The 27112-nt window shown below is 39.0% G+C and overlaps 1 protein-coding gene across 1 annotated transcript in view; it reads left to right on the plus strand.

The window, feature by feature from the left end:
* The window catches only part of Itga8 (integrin subunit alpha 8), a 189065-nt gene that overhangs the window by 18052 nt on the left and 143901 nt on the right, over nucleotides 1-27112 (plus strand). The window contains exons 3-4 of the mRNA XM_010617262.1: nucleotides 20255-20355; nucleotides 23594-23717. Of these exons, the coding sequence (XP_010615564.1) occupies nucleotides 20255-20355; nucleotides 23594-23717 (225 nt within the window). The remainder of the gene's footprint in view (nucleotides 1-20254; nucleotides 20356-23593; nucleotides 23718-27112) is intronic.

Raw genomic sequence — 27112 nt, forward strand, 5'->3', positions numbered from 1 at the left:
TCTTCTTCTTCTTCTTCTTCTTCTTCTGCATTTTTATTCTTATTTTCAAAATCAGGTATTTATTTATGGTCAAGAAAGGTTATGAGAAAAATAAACACAGGAAATATTCTAAATGAACATACTGATTTCATGGAAGTGTTACAAAATTAACAATAGAAGAACCAAACTGAATCTCTGTGTTGGAAGATGGCAGTTTCAGCTACTCCTTCTTTTCTCTTGAGTGTTGATAGTAGAATTGTGTAGAAATGTGTCCATTGTAGACATGGAAATTTATGTTTCAGAATACTGAAGACTAAGGATATTTCTAATCACAATAGTATGTGTAAAAATAAGAAGATGCAGTGTGCCTCACTTGTTTTCATTCTGAGCTGTCTCTCAATCAATGAAAAGACAGACTTGGCAGTCTGACATGGTGGTTTTTACAGCCATTTAGTGAGTAGCACTGATTGGAGTGTCCCTGGGCAAGAGGCGCATGCCAAACGTGGTAATTCACCATCTGTTTACACTACTGTATATTTGGTTCACAGAACTTGTTATGAGAGGCCAATGGAAGAAAATCAGAATGACCATGGGTCCAGATATGCCTGTGGGCTTTAGTGTATGGAAAGAATCAGGCAGAGTCAAATGATCCAGGTTAACTCATCTAACAATGTTAAATTTCACAAGAGCAGTTGATGATTTGCTCTTTCATCTGTTGTGTTCAATACTAAGACTTTTTTTCATGAAAACATTATAGATGTGTCAGGGATGGGATCTATTTAGAGCGTTTCTTTAGGGGTACACTGTTTTACTCAGACCCAAGCATGGCTTGTAAGCATCCTGTGAAGTAATCTTGTATCTGAGGAATGTCTGCAACATACTTGTCAGCAATTTGGGTTGAGCAGAGAGGGGTGAGAAACTGGTAGGGGATGGGGTGAGAGGGAACTGGTGGGGCAAAGGCTGCCAAAATCTCTTCTATGTAGGTCTCCTGTGTGAGCATGACATAAAAAGGTCTATGTTGAGTAAGTTTGGAAATGATTGCATTTGCTTCCTTTCCACGAGATTCACAATGCAGGTTCTCCTAGAAGAAGCACTAAGAAATGATAAAGCAAAACAAAGCCACAACATCAAAACATGCTGGATTCATAGGATAGGACATTTATTAATGCTCGTTATTTCTCCTTATGTGTACCATTAGGTAATAAAGAACCCAGCTAAGGTTTTGGAAACAAATGACCAGAAAGCTCTGGCTTCATTTCTTGATCATATTACATCCTTATTGTCAGTTGATTTTAGAGGCTCCGTCCATTGAAGCCATCCAGGGCCCAGGCTTATGGAGACTCATCATTGGCACCTGCAGCCAAGATTGCCCTAAATGGGAAGGGGAAGTGGCTCACTGCACACCCTGTCAAAGCTCCCACCTGGAAAGCTCCGTTCATTAGTTCTCATAGTTCAGAGTGAAAGCATACCTGGGAGGTTGGCCATGCTAACTTGTTTAAGTGTCGGATATTTTATCTGCACAGAATCCAAATGGTGTCCATCACCTTCAAAAGAGCCTTAGAAAGGAAGGAGGTTGTCTTCAGGGAATTCAAACTGATCTAACTTCTTTTTCTAATGAAGGTCTTCTGCGTGTGTTTTGGGGACACTCAACTAGCATAGATCTGTAAGGCTCTCAGTGTAGGCCCCAATTTGTGGTGGGCAGCAAGACCCGTGGCAAGGACTTCCATGTCAGCAATTAATCCCCACCCTATTCCACAGAGTCCTCACTCTGTTCCACACATCATCTGGGAAGACTGGATGCCCTCTTCCTGTCACTCAAAGTTATTAATGGTAGTGTTTTTCGTGACAATAACTTCACATTTGAATTCCAATCTATTTTTCCTTATAAAATGATATCTAAAAAGAACAGTAGCATTGAAAACAAGCTTCACGTTCATGACTTTGCACAAGTAGACCTTCCTCTAGACCCGAGAGTATGGGCACAGACAAGATCCAAACCCTCACCCTGCAGTGACAAGCTGAAGGCCCAGTGGCAGATTGGAGAGTGTGTGCAAGTGTGTGCACATTTATTTAAGTGAATTCAGCATTAGTTTTTCACGTTGCTATAACAAATTATCCCATACTTAGTGGGTTTAAAAAGCACACACTGATTATTTTGGAGTTTTGGAAGCCAAAGTCTAAGCTAGGTCTCCCTGGGCTGAAATCAAGGATTTGGCCTCATTCTTTCTGGAAGCTGCAGGGAAAATCTAGTTCCTTGCCCTTTCCAGCATCTACGGGCTGCCCAGATTCTTTGGCTTATGGCCCATTTCTTTTTTTTTTTTTCCATTTCCATTTTTAAAGCTAACAGTGTCTGCCCAAATCTCTCTTTACTGCCATCTCTCTCAGTCAACTTCTCTGTCTCCCTCTCCCATTTTAAAATATCTTTGCTATCACATTGGGCCCAGGTTGGTTGTGTATTGTACGGAATAATCTCCCCATTTGAAGGTCAGATGATCTTAATTCCAATTGCTGACTTCATTCCCTTTTGTTACATAGCCTAACATCTCTATAAATTGGGGAAGCTAAGATATAACCTCTTTAGTTCTATTATTTTGTCTATCATAAGGAGTCAAACATTTTCATGGAGGGGATGAGATTGGAGCAAGGCCCTAAACTAACTGAGGTCTCCAGAGAGAAATACATCCCAAAGTGAAATGTATAAATGTGTCTCACAGTTGCTGGTAACTGCATGTACCCCACTTTGTAACTGTGGTCATCTGAAGTACAGTGGTGGACTCCCCGAGGTTTGGGTAGAATCCATTCAGAACCTCTCTGGGTCAGCGCTGCCCCCGGGGGAGGAATGTTCTAGATTGCGGGAAAGTCAGGCTTCAAATCTGGAGACTGGAGTGAGAGCATGGGTGAGAAATGGAGGTCATCCCTGGGCTACAGGAAAGCAAGTCAGGTAAAGAGAGATAGAAACTTAAGCCAGAGAGCCAGGAACCGGCAAGATTTCATGGAGTTTGGGCCAGAAACCCGAAAAACCACAATCCCAAGTGCCATAATCTCATTTGACATCTCTTTTCTGTTCTTTATTTTGATTTTTTATTGTATTTATTTATTTTTGGTATTGGGGATTGAACTCAGGACCTTGCACTTTTGAGGCAGGCAGTGGCCCTACAGAGCTACATCCCCAGCCCTGAAATCTCAAAAGATCAAAATCTCTAAGGTCTAAAAATCCCTAAACTCAAAATCTAAAGAATCAAACTTCCCAAAATATAATTCTGAAAGGAATAAACTTTAAAAACTATTTAAAAGACTATTACTTATTACTTACATTTCAAAAAGGGTTTCATGTGAAACATAAAGATATGACTGAAAAGCCAGATGTGGTAATACACGCCTGTAATACTAGGTAGGAGGATGGCTTTGAGTTTGAGGTCAGCTGGGGCTACATGGCAAGTTCAGGGCCAGCCGGGACTATGTATGCAGTGTGATTTAAAAATATGGTGAATGTTTAAAAACTTATTACAGTAAGCAACACACTGGCATTGGTCCCTTCAAAATTACCCCCCCTCACCTTGAACACACTTAGCCCATCATTCTTGCTGCTTTCTGAAGTCATTCTTTCCTCAGTACGTTTAGTCATTACGGCTTCTTTGATGTCCTGTCACTTGAAAACGTTTACCTTTCATGGTCATTTTGACTTTGGGAACAGCCAGAGGTCACACAGAGCCAAATCTGAAGAATAATGTAGATGGGGACACGTAGTCCGGCCTTTATGAGCCTGGCTTTCCTTTGGATGTATTTTTTCCAGCTTTAATTGAGTTTATTGGTACATTTTAGGGATACAATACAGTTACATTCATTGTTGGGATCCTGTACCTCTACATGACAGGTCTTAGTTCTCATTTTTCCCCCTCGTCCCTGCCCTCCCTTCACCCCCTCCTCCCCTCCCCATCTACAAACACTTTATTTCCATCTTTTCATTCTCTCACATTTTTTTCTTTTCCCTTTTTACTCTTCCCCTACCCATCCCACCTTCCCTACACCTTTAGCCCCTTTCTTCCCATTTCATAATGTCAGTAATCTTATTAGGATGTTATGTATTATGACAGTTTATTCACACCAGAGAAACTATTCAGTATTTACACACGTGTGACTTATTTATTTCACTTAGGAGTATATCCTCAAAATGTATCCATTTTCCTATGAATGAATCTAATTTCTCGTTCTTTATGGCTGAGTAATATTCCATTTTATAGAAAAACCACGTCTTCTTTATCCAGTTTCCAACTGACGGGCAGATGGGTTGTTTCCAAGATTTAGCTATTACAAACTGTGCCGCTATAAACATGGGTGCACATACATCACTGTGATATGATTCTTTTAGTTCTTTTGGAAAGATACCCAGCAGTGGGATGACTGGGTCAAATGGAACCTCCAGTCCAAGCTCTTTGAAGTATCTCCATTTGATTTCCACAGTGGTTGCACCAGTCTGCACTCCCACCAACAATGGAAAAGGGTTCCTCTCTCCTCACAACCCTGCCAACAGTTGTTATTGTGTGATTTCTTGGTAGCAGCGATTCTTTGTGGGGTGAGGTGGAATCTCAGTGTTGTTTTCATATGCCATCTCTTGAATGACCAGTGATGTGGAGAATATTTTCATATATTTACTTGCTGCTTTTACTTCTTTGTCTGAGAAATGTCTGTTCATTTCAGATGCCCATTTTTGAATCGGGTCTTTATATTTGGGGGGGCTGATTGTTTTGAGTTCTTTATATAGTCTAGATAATAGTCATTTGTCTGAGGAGCAGCTGGTAAAAATTTTTTCCCACATTGTAGGTTGTCTCTTAGTTCTATTTTCATATATTTACTTGCTGCTTTTACTTCTTTGTCTGAGAAATGTCTGTTCATTTCAGATGCCCATTTTTGAATCGGGTCTTTATATTTGGGGGGGCTGATTGTTTTGAGTTCTTTATATAGTCTAGATAATAGTCATTTGTCTGAGGAGCAGCTGGTAAAAATTTTTTCCCACATTGTAGGTTGTCTCTTAGTTCTGCTGATGGTTTCTTTTGGAGAGTAGAGACCAGTTTTTCCAACACCGTTTATTAAAGAGGCTATCTTTCCTCCAGTGGGGATGGTCAGCTCCTTTGTCAAAGATGAGGTAGCTGAGTACATCTGGATTTGTTTTTGTATTGATAATACCTTGTGAAGATATGAACGAGGACTTCCAGAACTAGTTCAAAAAGTGACAAGGATGCAATCGGTGTGTTCAACATGAGGTGTCCATTTTGAGGGAGATTAATGGCAATTATCTTTTACTGTAATAGAGTTTTTAATTTAGATATCCATGTATTTCAGCCACACTTTGTACACAGTGATATTCTGGCTCACAAAGCCAAGAGAAAACAAAACAAAAACCGTGACTGAACACACCACAGACCACTTCACATAATACAACAGGCAGTAATAACATATGTATTTTTGTGAGCATGAACACTCAGGTATACTAATGAGAGGTATATCCAGTTATAAGCAGATGAACTGTATTCAGAGAGAAATATGTCCCAAAGTGAAACGTGTAGAGGTGCCTCACAATGGAGGTAACTGCATGTACCCCACTTCGTAATTGTGGTCAACTGAAATATGGTTGTGGATACCCTGAGCTCTGGACAGGATCTATCTGGAACCTCTCTAGATCACCACCACCTGTGCAGTCCTCCAAAGGGGTAAGATCTCGACATATTTTTATCTTTCACAAATACCGATGCACAAAATGGATACATCAGTAATTATTGAGGAAACACTGATGTTTTTATGTTTATGCATAGTGCTTACAAACTAAGCCAGCATTATCATGAATAATAATAACTACATAATAACTCTATGGAGTTGTATTTGCAAAAAAAAAGAAACACGTGAAGCGATCGAGAACTCCTGAAAAGTCACAGTTTATACTTCCACTGCTCAAAGTGATGCAACAATAAAATATATTGCAAAGAAGATTGCAAAAAATAACATCAGACTGTAAAATATTGGGGGGAAATGAAAAAGTCTGGGAACCTAAGAGCCTACTGATTGAAATCCTGGAGTTTGAGGCCAGACAGTGTGGTGTTCTGATGTCCAAAATGGCAGAGGAAAATTCTGTCCCAGCTTTAGGAGACCAATTGCTTTCTATGTTCATTCTCTCCTGGCCTCTGGTCAACTGGTTAAACTAATCTCCTCTGGAAAAACTAAAAATGCTGCTTTAGGGGGCTTTTACATATTTATTCCAATGGAACGATACCATTATCATATTTACAACCCCAAACACAATCCTTTCCCCAGGATTTGACTCTCTTTCCCTCTAATGTACCCCCCCCCCACCAAGGGAGTAGGCATTTGTGGGATTTCGGCTTTCAGGATATCAACATTCAGGATTGTAAATATTTGTGATTCTGGCTTTGCGGGATTTTAGATTTTAGAATTTTAGACTCTAGGGATTTGATTTTTGGTAATTTCAACCTTAGGGACTGTAGCATTTGGGATTGCTCATGTCACAATTATGACCAGCCCTGGCTTGTGTAATACTTTAACAACCAGAATTAGGATTTTGGATTTTAAGAATGGAAGGTAGCCAATGGTGAGTTTTAAGTAGGCAGGTAACATGATTTGAGTTATATTTTTAAAAGGATCACTGTAGCTTCTGGATGAAGACTCTCCAGTAGGCAATAGTCTGTTGCCATTGTCTAAGCAAAAGAGGGGGGCTCAGCTCGAATGAGAGCAGTTAGGGCTGAGAAGTGGTTGGAGTCCGGATTTATTTGAAAGTGCAGTTGGCAGTATATGCTCATTGGTCAGATGAAGAGTAAAAAGGAGAAAAGAAGATGCAGACCTGAGTTACTGGAGCAATGGGATTATTGGAGGGAGCAGTGAGGAAGGAGCATGCCCTGGAGGAAATATCAAGGGGTGCATCCGGAAATGTGAAATTTGAGAAGCCTTTTAGACATCCAGGTAGATGTCAAATGGGCAGTTGGAAAAATAAACTCAGACCTCAGGCAAGGTGTCTGAGCATTTAAATTTGGAAGTCATGAATATGTAGATGACACTTAACACCCTGACTTGGAGAGTGTGTGAGTGTGGATGGAGAGAGAGAAGCAAAGTGAAGAGAAATGAGCAAAGGAGATGACACCAAGGTTGAGATTGAGCCTGGGAGCACCGTGACATTTAGAGAAATGCCAAGGGACATAGGAGGACGTGTGAAAGACACGGGGAGCTGCGTGAGCTAAAGGTCAAGAAGCCAATGAAGAACGTCCTGTGAGGTGGAGTGAAATGAGGACTGAAATTCAAACATTTGATTTGGCACCAGAAGGTTACTGAGGGCTAAACATAGCAGTTGTGGGGGAATATGTCAAAGGGGCTTGGGAGACAAGAGACAAAAAGTGTGGATAGCTACTTTTAAAGGAGTTCGCTAAAATGGGACCAAAGAATTGTAACAGGACAATATCAGAGCATGATGTACTTTCGCGGAAATTATCCAGCAAAGATTGCTGATGACGGAAGAGGGGACATGTGTGGAACCACATATCTGCACCGGTGAGAATGAGTGGGATCTTACATGATTGGGGGACCTGCCTTAGAGCTCCACGAAGGGAAGGTGGTTCATCCTCAGTGTCAGGGTGAACGAGAGAGAAAGAAATAGTCAAGAGTAGGTCTGTGGGTTAGTGGGAGGAAACATAATCGTCTTTTCATTTCATGTATTTTTGCCACGGAATGAGAATCCAGGTCATCAGCCAGAATGACGAGGCGGAGGAGAAGGTTGGAGGCAGAGGACATGGAAATGCAAATAGTAACAGAATGGCAGAAAGAATTGGGCAGTGAGTAATAGGATGCTCAGGTAGCACACAGGACTGTGCAAGTTTGAATTTATTTGTTGAATGAATACATGTTTGCCTCTGCTCACCCCATAGCATGGTTCTCCTTGTTTGGGGAAGGATTTCAGGCGGTGTCCCAGAGAACCAGTCCACCCTGGGTGTTAATCTTCCAAAGGGACAACTGCTGACATAGAATCTTCAGTACCTATTTTGTATAATACAGGAAAATGGGGATTTTTTTAAAACCACAGTACGAACTGTTTTGTTAGATAAATGGTCAAGACTCTTTTTACCACCCCTTCTAGCAACAAGGTTGAAATCCCAAGGAACCATGCAACAGGAAGTAGTGTCAACGGATTTTCAAGCACCACGGAGAAGCAAGTTTATGCAGCCTTCATCCTGAAACTCAGTCATATCCTATTGTCAAAAGTGTTCCTTTGAGGTCACACTGAAGAGATCTTAGTCAGTTGGATTCCTGAGATTCCCATGCCGAGAGGTTTTCATTACTTCTTGCAAAATAAAATAAAATAAATGATTAGTCACTAAACAGAAGCATGATGTGCTTCTGATGGCCCAGAGGTGACATCTGAGACACATTGAAGTTGAGGAATTCCAAGATGCGTGATCCTAGGTCATTACTCCAAGTAGAGGAATCCTGGAGATGAGAGAAAGTATGAGAAATTCAAGGAGCCGAAAGAAAATTGTCATGGTAGGGGCATGATAAGGACAACTCTGATAGGGTGAGGCTGTTGTGTGCCTAGTTTCACATTGCAGAAAGAACTCTGGCCGAGGGACAGAAATTAGATTTGAAGGTGGCAAGCCTAGAGCAAGAGAGGCCAGAGAGCCAAGGTGGTAACTTAGGCTAAAGAAAGCAGTGGTCACTACCAGGGAAGTGGTAACAGGGATGCAAAGAAGTAGGTGGACTTGAGAGACACCTCGCAGAAGGAATGGACAGGAAGGGATGATTGAGTGGGATTCAGGAGTACAGGACAGGCGATTGACAAGGATGTGCCCCAGGTGTCTAGTATGCTTAGCAGGGTTACCATGATAATGGGTAAAATTGATGAACAAGACAGACGTAATCGCGTGATTTTGCAATGCTCAACTCCTATCGAAGACCAGTGGCTGACTAGCAAAAAGCAAAGATGTTGAGTTTGCATATTAGCCACTGTCCTTTGCCGGAGCAAAATACCTAACACTCCCACCTTAGGAGGAGAGGTTTATTTGGGTTCATGGTTTCTGTCCATGGTCAGGGGGCTTCCAGGTAGAAACAGGGTGGCAGAGGGGCCTGGCAGAGGAACAAATGCTTGATGCTTGGCACCCAGGAATCTGAGAGAGAGGAAAGAGCCAGAAACGAATCGGCACTTTGAATCACACCCCTTATGACTCCCCATGTCCAGTCAGCACGTTCAGCTGTAAACTCATCAGTGAACTAATGCACTTACGTGTATAGCACCACTGTGATCCAGTCCTCTTCCGAAAGGGGCGCATTTTAGATTTAAACTAGAACAGTGTGCAAAAGAGAGACCCCCTCTCTTGACTGATGGGTGCTTCTGTGTGTCAGGGAAGGCTTTTCGGAAAGGACAGAGCGGAAGTGTGGTGTGTGCATGTGTGTGCACGTGCGAGAGTACATGTTCCTGTCACATGTCCACCTCTGAGATGGCAGATAAAACAAAGGTCCAGCCTCTGGAGGCAGTGGAAGGGGCTATAGAAGATGAGGTCAAAGCTGATGGTTCAGTCAGTCCGACCCAGCCACAGCCTGCTCTTTCCAGCTGCGTATCGTGATTGGGAGTTGTTTTTGTTTTCAGTCTAATATGCCACATCTGGTTTATTGTTTCCCTTTGGGCTGAAAATTGATATATTTCTTTATTCCTGACTTCTTCCTTCTCTAGTTGCATCATATAAATTAGAAGAATACCTGCCACCCAAATTGATTGCATTTTACCAACAAAAGTCCATTTTATTAAAAAAAAAACCTTATATAAAACTTTAGTCAACTTGAAACACATTTCAAATGTATTACATAGAAAACTCATTCATTTGCATTAATAAATGCAACTCTAAAAATCAGTGGCTAAGTACTATTGGTTATTCAAAACAGAACATTGGAAAGGTTATCTTTATTCTAGGAAAGATGATCTGGGCATGGAAATAATTATAGCAGAAAACTTATATTCTCATCTAGAGCAGAAAAACTATATAATGGGAAGTTTCTAATACAACAAACTAGGAAAATAAGTCAGAGAAATTCTGAGTAGCTGAATGAGTTATCAGATTTAGCAGTAACGCAGTCAGGGAATTGAATTCTTCTGGCCTTTCCCTTGTTACTTTATAATTCTTTTTCCCCCAGATATTTTTAAAAATTTATGCATACTGGTTGTACAGATGAATAGGCTTCATCTTGGTAGGTCTGTGCATGCACAAGCATACTTTGATCATTTTCACCTCCACACCCCTTTGCCACACACCCTTCCTCCAAGTTCTACTTTTTTTTGTTGTTGTTTCATGCATCTATTTGATCCTAACAGTTTTTAAATTTATATTATTTGAAAATGTTCTTTCTTTAGGAAATTCAACTTGAGAAAAGAAAGGACTCTTGGGCCTTCATTTTAAAACAAGTTCTAAAGGAAATGATTTGGATGCATTAAAAACAAGGAGGATAAGGGATTTCTGAAGAAAAATACTTGGTAGAATGTTTGAAATGAGGGGGCAGGGAGTGTTACCTAACTGGAAAGGAAACCTCATACCTGGAAGTCGACTAGGGCTCAGGGTTCTGAGATACGGTGGGCAAAGCATTTAGATTCAATATATTAAGCAAAGACAAGAAAATTATTTACACACACATCTACGTGTATAATATAAATCATCAGTTTCACTTACACAGAATACTCATTGAATCAGAATAACACATTTTGAACAGCATAGGGAAAAAAGACATCAGTGTGGTGTTTCTTTAAATACTTGAAAATTCACACTCAGGTGACCAAGCATAAGAAGGCTAAGAGGTATTCTTTCACAGCTTTTAATCGTGGTTTTGGAGAATTTTGAGCTATACATTGGGAAGTTTAATTTTTTGTAACATAAAAAAGTCAACTCACATTTCCTCAGATTTGTTTCTTCTAGACAAGGAGTTGTCTGGACACTGCTAATTTATTCTGAATTTTACCCATAAATATTCAGATAAATAGTTTCAATTTAAATGTAACTCTTACAGCATACATTAGATTATAAGCACATACAAACGTTTAAGGATTTCTTTTTCCTTTTTCCTGATTAAAACTGTCTGGACAGCTCCTGCTACGGCTTTAAGAAAGTCCCTCAGAGGATGGAGTTTAAAGTGATGACAAAAGATTATAGGGAACTTCAGTGTTTTTCTAGTACCAGGTCAAGAGCTTTGTAGATAGATTTCCAAAACTATCTAGTTTGCCAAAACGTTTGGTCACACCTGGGTTGGTTTCAAGCTCCTCTCTTGCTCTCCCATGGTGATCTATCTTCACTTGTAATTTCTTCCACTTTGCTGAACTGAAAGATTAGAAAACTGCTGTGGCCCATGTGTGCACCACATTCTAAGCCCCTCACTCCTGCTCTGAGGTGCACACCCCCCTGAGTGGAGGGAGCAAAAGCTAGGAGGTCTGCCACACATTGGATTCGCCCCCTGACTGCCCACATCTGCTGACTTCAGGGAGATTCCTTCAAACCCCCCAAATGGAGTAGGAGCCAACACAATATTTTTGCTAACAGCCATCTATATTTTCCAGGTTGGCTGTGTTACATTTCTCTTGTTGCTGAGACAAAATACTTGACACCTAAAGTTAGAGGGAAGGGGTTTATTTGGCTTACAGTTCATAGAAATTTCAGTCCATAATTGGCCAACTCCAAGGCAGAGATGACAAACAGGCAGGGCAAAGCAGAAACAACGTTGTGTGCATAAGGTAGCAAAGGTAACGAGAGTTTAACAGCACCTCCCTGCCCCTTTTATCTTATTCAGAATACTTGGGGCGAGTAACACTCACACCCTTAATCCTAGTGCCCTTGAGCGGAGCATCCCATCATGAATCAATCCCAGCGTCACACACTGTAGATCCAGCCTATGACCACATGAGGCTTTGGGGAGACATCTAGACCCAAACCATGACATTGGCCTACAGATTTGTTCATTGTGTCTTCATGGTTTTTTTTTTTCCTCATAAATGTAATAACGCTCACTATAAACACTCAAATAATAAGAGAAACACAAAACAAATATAAAAGGCCACTGAAGCATGTGTACTCTCTGCCTTCAAGATAATCACCACTCGTGTTGAGAATACACACATGCGATCACAGCCCTACCCCGTGCACAGAACATACTGATTGTTAAACAGAAGTGCGATCGTCCTGAAAACGCTCACTATACACTCAAATAATAAGAGAAACACAAAACAAATATAAAAGGCCACTGAAGCATGTGTACTCTCTGCCTTCAAGATAATCACCACTCGTGTTGAGAATACACACATGCGATCACAGCCCTACCCCGTGCACAGAACATACTGATTGTTAAACAGAAGTGCGATCGTCCTGAAAACTGTACCACAGACAAAATTCTGAATGAATACATGGGAGCTTGGGCCATTTGTTCTGCAAATACCTCCTGAGGGCCTGTTGCTTGTCAGGTACTTTATGTACACGAACAGATTCCAGGGGTGGATAACAATTTTTATCAAGTTAAAATACCAGAAAAAATGAGAGAGGGTATTTGCAACACAGATGACCAGATCTATGGTGAATGTGAAATTTAAAAAATGTAGACCAGAAAAAGACACATTGCCATCATCCGCCTCAAAATACTGCCCGTCTCTTCGAATGAACTCATCCCAACTCTCTTGCCGCTTTGTGAAGCAGTTCTGGAAATTCTTTTTCGTGAGTGTGTTTAAAAAATGTGATAAAAATTATGGTGCCTGCTGCTGCCAAGTGCTGTCCAGCAGAGAGGCAGCCTCCTAAAAACATGGCAGTGCATCTTCATCTACAGATCCAGCATTTCAAAATCAAAAATACCATGAAAAGTAAACACTTTCAATCTACTGTATTTAGAAAGAATATGTAGGTAGCCATGACGGTGCAACTCGACACTCCCAAAAGACGATTTCCAGAACTGTTTCAGAAGGTGACAGGAAGAACAGGATAAGTGAGTTTGGCGTAAGGGAGAGTCTGTTGAGGGGGATTAATGACAGGGTGTCTTTTACAATAATTGTTTAAAAATTTAAACACACACCATGTTTTCCCATGATGCTGCACATATGGAGAGAAGCATCAATACCCCAAACATATAATGAATTCTTTCTAACCAATAAAAACCAATTGCCAGGTGAGAAAATGACCAGAGGATATAAGCAGGCAATTAGGAGAAGAAAAAAAGAGTCAATAAACATAAGAAGATGATCAGAATTACAAGTAATCAGGGAAATGTGATATACCATTTCACAGTCACTTGGGTTAGGAAAATCTTAGAAGTTCTACACTAACAAGAGGGGGCTCACCCCTGATGGGTCTGGAAATTGCTGTTCCTTGGGAGACCAGGTGGTATTTCTGACAAAATGAATATGACTACTTTCTGTGGCCCAGTAAGGTCATTGCTATTCTGGTACCAGAGAAAAGCCCTGGCAAATATCCAGATAAAATGAATATAAGGATGCTTGGAGCTCATGTTGGTAGTAATGGCAACACTGAAAACAGAAACCCTAAGGTTTTATGTGTAAAGAAATGAACAAATAAAATTTAGACAATTATTCAAGTGGGGTATTGTACTATATATGAGTTATAAAATAATGATATAGATATATCCGCCTTTCCATCAACCATCCATCCATCCGTCCATCTTTCTATGTGTCTTACTATCAAGTTAGCTAGCTACCTAGTTAGCTAGCTACTCACGGACAGCTCTCACAGACATAAAACTGAATGCAAAATATGAATACAGAATGCTATGTACAGATTACAGTAGAATGTCTTTTTGATAGTTAAAAGGAATACACAAAACAATATTCTATCAGTTGCTGGCAAACTAACTACAGGTAAAGCTGATTTACCATCTGTTTTTGTATGGCCTCTAAGCTAAGGATATTTTACATTTTTAAATGACTGGGAAATTTTCTTAAATAATATTTCCTGACATATGAAAACTATATGAAATTCAAATTTCGATACCCATAATCACTAAAAGTTTTTTTCCCCAGCTTTGGACTTTGCTCTCTCTGTAGTTCACTCCATGCTGAGGGAAGATTTGTTTAAGGCACTGGATGGTCTCCATCAACCGTGTCTCATAGCTGCTGGTCTTTCCAGGACTTCTGTAGTGTTGACTGTATCCTGTGACTGCCCGTTGCCTCCCCCGTGCTCCTGAGGCCATGTGGCCCTGCCCTGGATATTTTGTCCCATGTCATCAGTGTGTCAGTCAGGATTTAGGCTTTGCTAGGAAAACAGAAGCCACTTTGGAGGTCACAAGCAGAAAGGGATTTCAAAGAGAGGCTGAGCTGACTGCAGGGGTGGTACAGGTCAAGAAAACGGCTGCCTGTGGATCAGCAAATCTGGAAGTTCAGGAATCACAGGTGCAATCTTAGCTGCCCCAAACACACGGAAGACACGATCACCAGCAGGACGTTTGGGAACTGCTGGCTGAACATCACATCTGTCACCACGGATGCCCACATGCCTGCTTACAGCTGCTAGCAGAAAGCAACAGCTACTCTGTCTTCCCCTCTTCCCAGAGCTCTCATGAGCTTCTCATTCATTCAGAATCCTGCTGGTAAGAAAATCTTGAAAATGTGTTCTCCAGTCTTATAGCCCTGGCTATGTAGAGGAGAGATAAAAAGGGAAGAAAGTGTGCTGAGTACTGACAGTTTTTTTCAGGATCATAAATCAAATCAAATCAGAAACATCTTCCATGCCCAGAAGGTCTGTTGAGCAGAGAATGCCCTACATCTGTGTCAGGTTATTTGGCATGAAAGAATCCTGTTTAGAAAAGGAAGGTATGAAATTAGCCAGAGATTACCTTCACCTTGATCCAAATCCATCTTACTTACCTGAAATTTTACCCTATTGCAATGTTAGATTTAAAGACAGAGCATTTATAAAACTATAAAATAATACAGCTTAATTTTTAGAAATCTGGGACCCTGGAATTCTTTTCTATTTTTCTCCTTGTACTTGGCATGGACTTCTTAAAGTCCATTCGTTCGTACTCCTCATCCAGAAAAAAAAATTCTTACTTAAGAGAGCCACAGTTTACATTTTAATGAACTTATTACACCCTTCAGCCTCTAGTAGCAGAAAAGATGCTTCAGCTAGGATGAGGAGAATTGCATCACTTAATCTAGTGAGACAAGGATCAGCTTGGAATGGGCATGTTTTTATCCCTTATTTCATTGTCTTCCTAATGGAAGCCTACATTTGAAATTCAAGTTCTTTCGGTAGCTCCTTAACTATGTTTGAATTTTTGAAGTTCTGGTCTTCTTTGCATGGCTTTTTGGTAGTTTAGAAATTTCAAAGCCACTGTGGTACTTTTCCCCATGCTTAATCAAAGCCACCTTGACAGTCTCGTGAAATATCACCAATTTCATTCCCAAGGGCCACAAATCACTAATGATAACTTGTACTTGCGTGCCTGTGAGGTCCTTCCAACTCATAGACTTAGGCAGAGTTTCCAGGTTTTTAATTAAGAGAATTGTAGTGGACCTTCAGTCGTATGACTGTGAGATTTCTGTTTTATGTGATTGCCCAGTTTATCAAGAACGACCACGTTCATTTATCTGAGTGATCTTGGTGGTGTGATCGTCTGCGAAGAAGTTGTGGGAGATGCATTCCAAGCCTCACTCAGAGAAGTTAAAATTCCATAAGATTAAATGAAGTGCACAAGGTCGTCCAGTTTGTGGTGGCCAGATCTTTTGGCTCTGAGTTCTATGAGCACCCAAGCTGCCTAGACACAAATAGAAATGTTTATATATTCCACGTCAGGCTGTGAGCTGCACAGCTTCTCTAATTCATTACCAGTTGTGTGCACTTTGGGTGAGGATTTCCAGAACTTGTTTTGTTTTTTCAAAGTCCAGAAACATCAAAAGCATTAAGATTTTTAAGAAGAAAATTCAAGATTTTCTCCTAACATGACAAAGTGTAAATTCTAGGTTGAATATACGTAATTTTTAAAAGTCTGCAATCATAAATAAACTCAAGTGAAGCTTTAATCACATGTTTATTTTGGCCTTACCTAATAGAAGTTAGAAGTTCATTTTGTAATGTATTTATTCCAGAGTCAAGAAAGAAAAGCACACTACATACAAAAGGAAATATGTACGAAAAAATGCCTGAGTACAAATGTCCTTGGAAACTCACTGGCTATTATAACTCGTGGAAGTTGCTGTTCGGACAGAGAAGCTAGAAGCATGTGGGGCGTCAGAGGACTGAGAGGGGAAGACGAGAGCTCTGCTTTTGATTATGATCTGAAGTGTGTTATAATTGGGTCGAGTTTCTCCCCAGCTGCCCCCCTCTCGCTGACATCTGCAGAGTGTGTGTAAAGCTGTGTAGGGCGTTATCTGCAGTGGCTTTGCAGACACATGTTAGTCACTCAGGAGCCAGGACCTCGGAGTCCCTTGTGGTGGTTCTGGTAATGAGTGCTGAGAAACGAGCTTTCTTGGACCCGGAGGATCTTAACGTGCTTCACGGCTGGGAAAGATTCAGAATTCTTCTTAGCAGTTAGGACGAATTGATCTTCTATCTGAAACAGCTGAATACCTAAGTGAATCGTAGATTCGAGACTATCTGAGCCCACATTGCATTGAATCTGTGGGGGTCTCTGAAATGTAAAACATGAGAAGATGCTTCTTTTTAATTTGGGAAATGCCATTCATACACTGTGACTTTGTGCTTAACTGAGGCAGTTCATCCCCTGGCTTAGGCTTGATCATAAAAGGTATCTGCCAGTGTATGAAAATGGGTTTCAAGTATCTTTAAACTGACAAATAGCATTTGTACATAAATATTGTTCACAATGGGCTGTTTTGATATCTGTGAACATTATGGAATGATTATATCAAGCTAATTAATATATCAATCACCTAACAAGCTACCTTCTCTTGTGAGAACGTTTAAAATCTATTTTCTTAGCAATTTTCAAGTATACAATGCATTATCATTAACTACTATCATCATGCTATATAATAGTTCTCCAGAACTTATTCTAACTGAAACATCTTATCTGTTGGCCAATATCTCCCCATCTTCCAACTCTCCAGTGGCCTCTGGAAACCATTATTCTACTCTGCCTCTATAAGTTCAACTTTTTTGCATCCCATTCCACATATAAATTAGATTAGCCACTATTTATCTTTTCCTTGTTCCTAGCTTATGTTACTAAAGTAATGTACTCAGAGCTGGGGAGATAGCTCAGAGGGCAGAGAGCACTTTCCTCACATGTACAAGGACCGAGGTTCAATCCTCTAGACCACCACAAAGAAAAAAAATCACCGAGTTTAACTTATTATTGTGCTCTCTTCGGCAGCACACATACTGATAAACTTACTTCAGGTTCATCCATGTTATCACTAATTATAGAATTTCCTTCTTTTATAAGGCTAATTTTTTATACATTTCTGTGTTGATGCACAATTAAGATGCTCCCATATCTTGCTTATTGTTAATAATGCAGTGAAAAACATGAAATTGGATGTCTGTCTAACATACTGATTTCATTTTCTTTGGTGATACCCTCAGAAGTGGGCTTGATGGATCATGTGGCAGTTCTATATTTAATTTTTGAAAGAAACTCCATACTGTTTGCTAAATTGCTGTAATAATTTACATTCCCTCTACGTCATCACCAAGACTTGTTATCTGTAGTCTTTTTAATAATGGCCATTCTTACTGAGGTGAGGTGCTATATCTCATTGTGGTTTTGATTTGCATTTCTCTGATGATTAGTGATGTTGAATGCTTTTTCTTATACCTGTTGGTCATTTGCATGTCTTCCCTTGTTTTATCTAGTCAGGTCTTTTGCCTAGTTTTAATTGGATAATTTGTTTTCTTGCTGTTGTGTTTGAAATACTATTTAAAAAAATAAACTTTATTTAAGTGTAACTTGCAGCCACTAAAATGCACTGAATATAAGTGTATACATATACTCACCTATCAGCTCAATCAAGAAATAGAATATTTTTCTTACTCCAAATATTTTTTCTTTTCTCCCTTTATGATTCCAAATTATAGAACTAGGCCCTTCTTTCTGTTGAAAAATTTTTAATATGTTCTAGGCATAAACTCTTAACTGATCAGTGTTTTACAAATATTTTCTTCCACTGCATAAGCTCTCTCTTCACTCTATTGACTGTTTCCCTGTTGTGCAGAAGATTTTAGAGGCAATCATATTTGCCTATTTTTGCATTTGTTGCCTGTGCTTTTGTGGTCGGGTCCAAAAACTCTTTGCCAAGCCTGATAACAACAAACCTTTTCTCTTTGTTTTCTTCTGGTAGTTTGGTGGGTGTAGGTCTTACATTTAAGTCTTGAACACATTTTGAATTGAGTCTTGTATCTGGGGTTAGATAAGGGGCAGTTTTCTTCTTTTACATATGGATATCCAGTTGTCCTAACACAATTTATTGAAGAGCATATCCCTTCACCTTTGTGTGTCCTTGACACTTTTGTTGAAGATCAATCAATAATAAATGCATTAATTTATTTCTGGGCTCTCTATAATGTTCCTTTGGTCCACATACCTGTTTTTTTTTTTACCAGTACCATGCTATTTTGAATACTAGAGCTTTACTTACTATAGCTGTATAGTGTGATGCACTTTTTTTTCTCTCATTGAGTTTATCAGTACATTTTAGGTATACAGTAGTTACATTCATCATTGGGATCTTGTACCTTTCCATGACAGGTCCTGGTTCTCATTTTTTCCCCTTGTCCCTGCACTCCCTTCACCCCCTCCTCCCCTCCTCATTTAAAAACACTTTCTTTCCATTTTTCATTTTCTCATATTTTTTCTTTTCCCTTATTACATTTCCGCTACCCTTCCCACTTTCCCTACACCTTTAGTCCTTCTCTTCCTATTTCACATTGTCAATTATCTCATTAGGATCTTATGTACTATTATAGTTTTTCACACCAGAGAATTTATTCAATATTTATACATGTGTGACTTATTTATTTCACTTAGGAGTATGTAATGTACTTTTAAAATCAGGTAGTGTGATGCCTCCAGCTTTGTACTTTTTGTTTCAGATTGCTTTGGCTATTTAGGGTCTCTGTGGGTCAATGAAAATTTTAGGATTTGTTTTATTTCTGTTAAGAATGTCATTGAAGTTTTAATGAAGATTGTATTAAATCTGTAGATCATTTTGGGTAGCATAGACATTCTAACAATATAATTTTTTTCAATTGATGGACCCATTTATCTTTCCATTTATTTGCATCTTGTTTAATTTTTCATCAATTTTTATTTTTTTCAATATACAAATCTTTCAATTCTTTAGTTAAATTTATTCCAAAGTATTGTTATTGTAAATTGTACTGTGTTCTTTTCTTTTAAACTTTTTTCTTTCTACTTCTTGTACTGTTTTATTGATTTCCTTTTTCAGTTTGTTCACTGTTAGTGTGTAGAAGTATCATTTATTTTTGTAAGTTAATTTTGCATCCAGCAGTTTTACTAAATTTATTTTTGCTAATAGTTTTTATGGAGTCTTTAGGATTTTCTCTGTATAAGACCATGTCATATGCAAACAGAGACAAGTTATTTAACTTCTTCCTCTCTGATTTAGATGTTTCTTTTTTCTTTTTCTTGCCTGATCACTTTGGTTAGTATTTCCAATATTATGTTGGATAGCGCTGATGAGAGTGGGTATCTTTGTCTGGTTCCTGATATCAGAGGGGTAGATTTCAACTTTCCACAACTGAGTGTGATGCTAGTTGTGGGCTTGTAAAGTATGGCCTTATTGTATCTCGATATGCTCTTTCTATACCTATTTTATTGAATTTTTGTCATGATAAGACATTCAATATTTTTAAGTGTCTTTTTGTACCTACTGAGATGATCATATAGGTTTTGTCCTTCATGCTGTTGATGGGATGAATCATGGTTATTGTTTTCCTTTGGTTGAACCACCCTTGCATCTCACTTGATTGTAGTGAAAGATACTTTTAATGGGCACTGCATTCAGATTGGTAGTGTTTTGTTGAGGATTATTGCATCAATGCTCATTGGGAATATTAGCCTATAATTTTCTTTTCCTACAGTGTCCTTATCAGGCTTTGTTATTAGGGTAATGCTGGCTCTTGGAAGTATTTACTCTTCATCAGTTTTCTAAGTTTAAGAAGATTAGTATTCATTCTTTTAGTGTGTTAAATGCAGAAATTTATTGCTGTGTATTTTAACCAGCTGCCACATTTTACAGACTATTAATAATTCATATCCTCCTTGTCAGACAACAGAAAGATCAGAGTTAATGGAACTAAAGAACCTATAGAATTCAAATCGAATCAGTGGTTTGGAGCAACAGTGAAAGCTCACAAAGGGAAAGTCGTGGTGAGTATAAATTGTGTAACATATTCTGACTCCATTCTCTTACTATTTTAAGCCATGATGTATGCCCTAGGTTACTAAGAAATCAATGGATACTGAATGAATCTGGGAGATTTAAAAAAACATTTGCTCTAATTTCCTTACAACAACAAAATCATTTTAGATTTTAGGATTTAAGATTACTTGAATTATAACTTAATAAGAATAAATACCCAAAGGAGATTCCTAGTTTTATTTAGTCTGTGGTTTACTCTTTAAAAATACTTTGACATAAACTAGATGACATATAAAATATAGACAGATCCCTCTGGTTCGAAACTCAGCATTTACAGTGTACTACCTATAGAACTGTATTTGAATTAATATATTTTTCTTCCAGAATTGGTAAGATTTTTTCTTATTCTTTACTGATATGTGGCTTATAGGAATTACTACTTTTTAATTGAGTTTATTGGTACATTTTAGGTATATAGTACAGTACAGTTACATTCATTATTGGGATCTTGTACCTTTGCATGACAGGTCTTGGTTCTCATTGTTTCCCCTTGTCCCTGCCCTCTCTTCATCCCCTCTTTCCTCCCCATTTATAAACACTTTATTTCCATTTTTTTATTTTCTCCTATTTTTTTCTTTTCCCTTATTACCTTTCCCCTACCCTTCCCACGTTCCCTACACCTTTAATAGGAAGAAAAGGGCTAAAGGAATTACTATTAAAATACTAATTCCATTCCAGTAACTGTGTAGGGTTCACAAAATCTTCTGGGTATTGTAGTAATTTTTTTACATCCTGAAATTTTACCTGTAGCATGCATTTGTCACACATTTATTCTCAAGTTGTAGAAACCTTCAAAACCACTGAAAATACCTTATGACAGCATGTCACAGAAATATTTGGTTGTTGGTAAGATTTCACTTTCTAACTTGTAAGATGGCACTAAATCTCCTTTGGTGAGACAGAAGACAAAACCAGTTGGACTACATTGGACCCATGGGTGACTGTGTCACCACCCAGACTCCTTTTGTTGACAGTTCACACCCGAGGCTGAATTTATCAAGCAGGCAACTTGTCGGTTTGCTGCAAGCACCGTGAGATAAGAGGACCTAGATGCCTTAAAGAGTTTTGGGGCTAAGTCCCAACTCTTTGTTGGCCAAATGTGGCCAATGCTTTACAACATACAGAATGGTAAATCAGGACAAATGAATACATAAACACACCTGAGTTTTTAGGACGATGATTTCCTGGAGATTTTAGTTATCTTTACTAAGAGTAGTTATATATTGAACTAGATTATCAAGGGCATGTTTAGAAGCCCCAAATGACTTTAAAGTAGAGTTAAAAAAGCCTACAATAGAAGTAAGAGGATCAGAATATCCGGTAAATGGTGCGGAGGTTAAACCAACACAGTAGTCTCAACCAGAAACTAGACTACACACCGGAAGCAGAAACCATGGCACACGGGTGAGTCCCGTATGGTGAGCATTTGTGGCATGCTGCCTTTCGCTGCAGAAGTATGTGCCCAGGATACTAGCATTCACCTTGGAAGCCACTGACTATTTCCAGACCTTATCTCCTTATGCATTTGTACAACTAAAATATATTGTCAATCTTTCACTTTTCGTCAACTGAGAAAATGGGTTAGTGGTTCCACGTCCCAGGATTCTGTAAATTTGTCGGTAGAGTCGAAAGTTTGAACAATCAGACAAAACATACAGAATTCAAAACAGAAGTAAAAAGAAAAGTGCCTGTGTTTTCTACACATTCGTTGCCTCTCTCGTTACCAGAAAAATTAATATTATTTGATTTAAAGAGGATTTCCTTTTAAATATTGTGCTCTTGTTAGAATCTTAACTTTGAAGGAAGAAACTAGAGCCTGGCAGGAGCAAATTTTTGTTTTGTTTTGTTTTATTTCTTTAAATTACTTTTGCTGATGATATTTGCAGTAATAGGTAAGCTGATCAGTGGCAGTTCCACCTTTTCGTCACAAAATATTCTGACCAGTGGCATCCTAAGGCAGAATCTAATATGCCATATTTTCTCCAGAGGAACATTTCGAAAATTAGAAGGTTCAGGTGAGGCCTCAAATAAATTTCTGGTACAACAAATCATATGTCATAAAACCTTAGCAACTAATGCATAGTAATTTGGCATTGTAAAATTAATTTCGATTTCTATCCAGTGAGCATGAATTTAATTTAACTGACTGCCTGTGCATTACTCAAATTTTAAATGTGCAGCTCTATGCTAAGTGCTGTTGGCAGTTACATAAATTCTAGACTAGGGTCCAGTGTGTGAGCCAATTTTTGTGCACCTCGTTTACTGCTGTACAGGTGAGCAGGGAATAAGCATGTAACATTTGTTTCTAACTCTCTTGGTTTTCTTATTTTGCCTTCTTAGACTTGATAACACATTTTGGAATGATTTGGATAGCCCATCTCCCTCAAAAAAAGCTTTTCTGTGTTTATCACAGTAAATTTCTCCTTAATAATCAGACACAAAGTGTTGGCTTAGTTTTCTCTCAGTGTCAGTACCTCCAAATGCTTGTAGGTCCTTAACTTGGGCTCTTTGGATGACTTTCTAGTGCTAAAATAGGCACTCAATGCTGTCTTTCACCTTCAGCTTTACCATGAATAAAAGCCCTAAACACTGTGACAAGAAAGGAATATGTCTAGAAAAGTCAATATTTAAAAATTCAAAAGATCTGACTTCAGTCATAAAGTATGGGAATCCACGAAACCCAGCTGTATAAACTTGCCTGTATCCTTTGAGTTGAAAGCTATTCTTTACAGAAACAACAACTAGACAAAGAAAGAAACTAGTTCTTATTTTAACATACTGCACTGACTTATTTACTCTTTGAGTGATCATTTGCTTTTATTTTTGCCCAATTAAAAAAAAAAAAAACAGGCCTGAAAAGAAAATAAGACTCCTTTGCTTTCAGGAGGTAATTTCCTTTTGCCAGGTTACTTTTATTTAATTTACCATTCTTTGGCAAGAGTACTCATTCCTTTACATATGTTTAATTTTTTGCCAGTCCTACAGTGTTTTGATATTGCATATTGCTTTGGGAGGTTTAATTAACTCTGACTACCGAGATGCTCATTTGCATACTGGGAAGCAATTAATTCACCTAATAATTTAACACCATTTGTCATAACTTTAGGTGCACTAGTTAGTAGTTCAAATCACACTATTGTGTGAGAAGCCTGGATAAAAATGTGTTCACTGTCTGATGTTTTACAGGCCTGTGCACCTTTATATCACTGGAGAACTCTTAAACCGTCACCAGAAAAGGACCCGGTTGGCACCTGCTATGTAGCAATTCAGAATTTCAGTGCATATGCTGAGTATTCCCCATGTCGGAACAGTAAGTCGTTTTTATTCCTTGAAACTGAAAGTTAGCTCAGAATACTAAATTATAGCATTAGGCAGAAATGAGATGAGGGTAAAAGGTTACTGACAGTCTTATAGGCTGCCTTGCTGTGATAGGAGGGCCAAGACTTGGGATTCCTGTGACTTTCTTCTGTGTGTTTGAGAACTCAAGTTTTAGATATGCTTCAGTGGAATTGATCAGGTCCTTATGTGAGGCTTGAAACTGTCAGTTGCTGTCGAGAGTGTACACTCCGTGTTCTGTAGAATGTCGGCTACCCACTCTGCTCAGTTATTACAGGGATGGTGTTAGTTACTTCTCTCTGCTGAGACACAGTACCCAACATCCACAACTTCAAGGGGGAAAGACTTACTGTGACTTATGGTTTGGAGACACTTCGGTTCATGTTGCCAGGCAACATGGCAGTGGGGCATCATAGAGGAGAGCTGCTCACGTCATCACATCACGTGTCCAGAAAGAAGAGGGCAAGGGAGGAGCAAGGAAGGGAGATGCCCTACAGCCCTCCGGGCCACGCCCTCAGGGTCCCACCTCTTGAGTGAGGCCCCCTGTCTGAACAGCAAGCCAGCTCTAAGCCCCATTTTGCACAAGTATTTTTTATAATTCAAAACGAATTTAGGCAAGATAATGAGTAAATATCAGAGCTAGAACATTGAAGATCGTTCAGTGATGAGAGAAGATTAAAGAGATACAGAGCTCCCAAGAACTGGGTGTGGACCATTTTTAACTCATTAGTTTTTGGTGACATTTTGGCAAGATTATGGTCTTTGGAATGACAGCTGATCAGACAATCGGTGAAATAAGGACTTTGTCTTAAGGAGCTTTAAAATGAGGATGTTTTGTAGATAATGAACTCCATCACTTAGTCATTTAACATGTGTCTTCCAAACACTTTCACACACACTATTCTACGTTCAGCACATTGAAGAACAGGAGGAAACAAATCCCTGGCTTCAGTGAACCGAAATTCTAGTGGGAGAGACAGGCAACAAACGTGTCAATAAATAAGTTCATAATATAATGTCAGGTAGTGAAAAGTGCTACAAAGAAATATCTAGCCAGGCAAGAGAGAAAGGAGGAACCTGGGCCTGCGGAACAGGGAAGAGAAGAAGAGTCCTTCGCCAGGATGATAGGAAGGGAAACTTTGAGCACGTGATGGTTAGAGCTGGGAGGGCGGGTGCTCTCCAGGAACAGGCAGCATCCAAGAAGGTGAGGTGCTTGGCTCTTGGGATTGGTAAAGGTTGGTATTATCAAGCTGAAGAGGTTCAACATTTAATTTGCTTCATCGACATTTACACTTATTTTTATTATGTTTTCCTTGACTGACTAAAGATGATTCCCGAGAACTGCAAAGTATTGTGACTAAAGAGATGAGCCCACACTTCCCACACCTTTTGCCTGGATGACACATTGTGTTCTCCAGCTGACACTGAGGACGATCATCCATAAAGCTTGTCTTTGTGTGGAGAGCTCTGCCCCTTGGCCTGACTGCTTGTGCAACTTAGCAGCTCAGATTAAAATAAAGCCCTGTAGAAGCTAGACTCGGGAGGCACATGTTTCAATGCAACTTTGAGCCGTTATTTAAAATACGTTAAGTCAAAGCACACTCACAGTTGCAGCTCCATGAGCATATTACAATGTCAAGCGACTTACTCTTTATTTTGCTAAGTAGGAGAACAGTGCTTAAAAGATAAAATGGCACTCAGGTTGAATTTCAGAATAGCTGAATAAGTGTCCAAGAAGGGTTTCAGCTGTTTTCACATCCTCATGGGATCCTTGTTCCTATACATATTTCTTCCTCTTCAAATCGTCCAAAGAGCAAACTTCCTGTCATGGCTCTGAAGTTCACAGTTCATTAACACAAAGCCAGCTTGTTCACGAGCATATGGTCAATATCACAGAACAGGGACATCAGCAATATTATTTTCAAAAGAGAATTTATGCTAATTCTATGCCACAAACCCAGTGACCTGAGCGGATACAGTAAGCGATGTGAGAGCTGACCTCATTCATATTAATGACATACATTGAGCCCTTACAGTCACGCATAGTTCAGGTGAGGACAGTCCACACACACCCCATTCACTTTTCCTTTGGAAGGCAGTGAACAGTAGTGAACAATTGGCCTGTCTCCTTGGATTCCTAAATTCACCCTGAGACATAATTGCACACTTCAGAAATGCTCTGAAGTTCCAGGAAGAATGATTCCTTCAACTCTCATAAATAATAATTCAACCAGAAAAAGGAATGGCTTTCAGAGGAAAGAACTTCATACTCTAATTGCCACTCGGGAAAAAACGCTTGAAGTTGCTTATTTTCTCAACGAATTAGAAAAGATATTCACTTGTGTGTTTCCTGTTTTAAAGCATAATATCTTCCGAGAATGGTTATTCCCCCCTCCCCTTGAGTAATTGAGTATTAAAAATAAAAAGTTGATTTAAAAAAGGATTTTAAAAGATTTTTGTATTTAAAATACATTTATTAAGCTACTCAACATATAGATTTACATAGTAATATGTGTTCACATATATTTCTAGGTGCATATACATATTTATAACCATGAACTTCTAGAAAACTACTACCCAGACACTTGAGGTTATACAAATGAGCTTTGAAGGAATTCTATAAAATTTATCACCACAAACCACAATGTATAGTTGTAAAAGAAGTAACAAATTTTGCTAACATATACTATATGAGGTAGAAAGGTTATTTGGCAAAATAAAAGGGAACATGTGGAAAAGACTATTGACGACCATGCTAAAATTAGCTGAGTATTGACCAAACAGAAGAAGAATATAAAAGACATTGTAGGAGAGCTGAAAGGATCAGATACATTTCAAAGAGCTTCTAAGGGCTGGGGTCTAGCTCAGTGGTAGAGCAGTTGCCTGGCATGGGCAGGACTCTGGGGGTTTAGGCCCCAGCATCACAGAACAAGCCCCTCCCATGCCTATAAATGTTCCTGTGATGATGTGCATTTATCTTATTTCTTTTACTCCTCCCTCATTTTGTGTTCTGTTCAGAAATAGCCTCCATAAAGGGAAACAGTTATTAGTATGTTCATATCTAGCTGTACAACGATTAAGATTCCTGCTCCTTAACTACATTTTGGCTATAATTTAAGCATTTAGAAGCTATAGACTCTCTAATAAATTACAAGTTCTAAGTAGTAAATTCCTAATACTAGGGTTTTAAAGGATTTAATAATAATAATAGTCTTGGAGCCCTATGTTGTTAGCCTGCATATAGTCCGCAATAGTATATGATGAGAACTTATTGAACATTCATTTAGTAAGTTAGATTGCATAGAACGCAAAATAAACCATTACTAAAGTATTTTCTTTTGAGAACATTATTATTGCAATATCCCTATG

The sequence above is a fragment of the Fukomys damarensis genome, unplaced genomic scaffold (genome assembly GCF_012274545.1).
Source record: "Fukomys damarensis isolate Sample0158 unplaced genomic scaffold, DMR_v1.0_HiC HiC_scaffold_37, whole genome shotgun sequence".
Taxonomy (NCBI): Eukaryota; Metazoa; Chordata; class Mammalia; order Rodentia; family Bathyergidae; genus Fukomys; species Fukomys damarensis.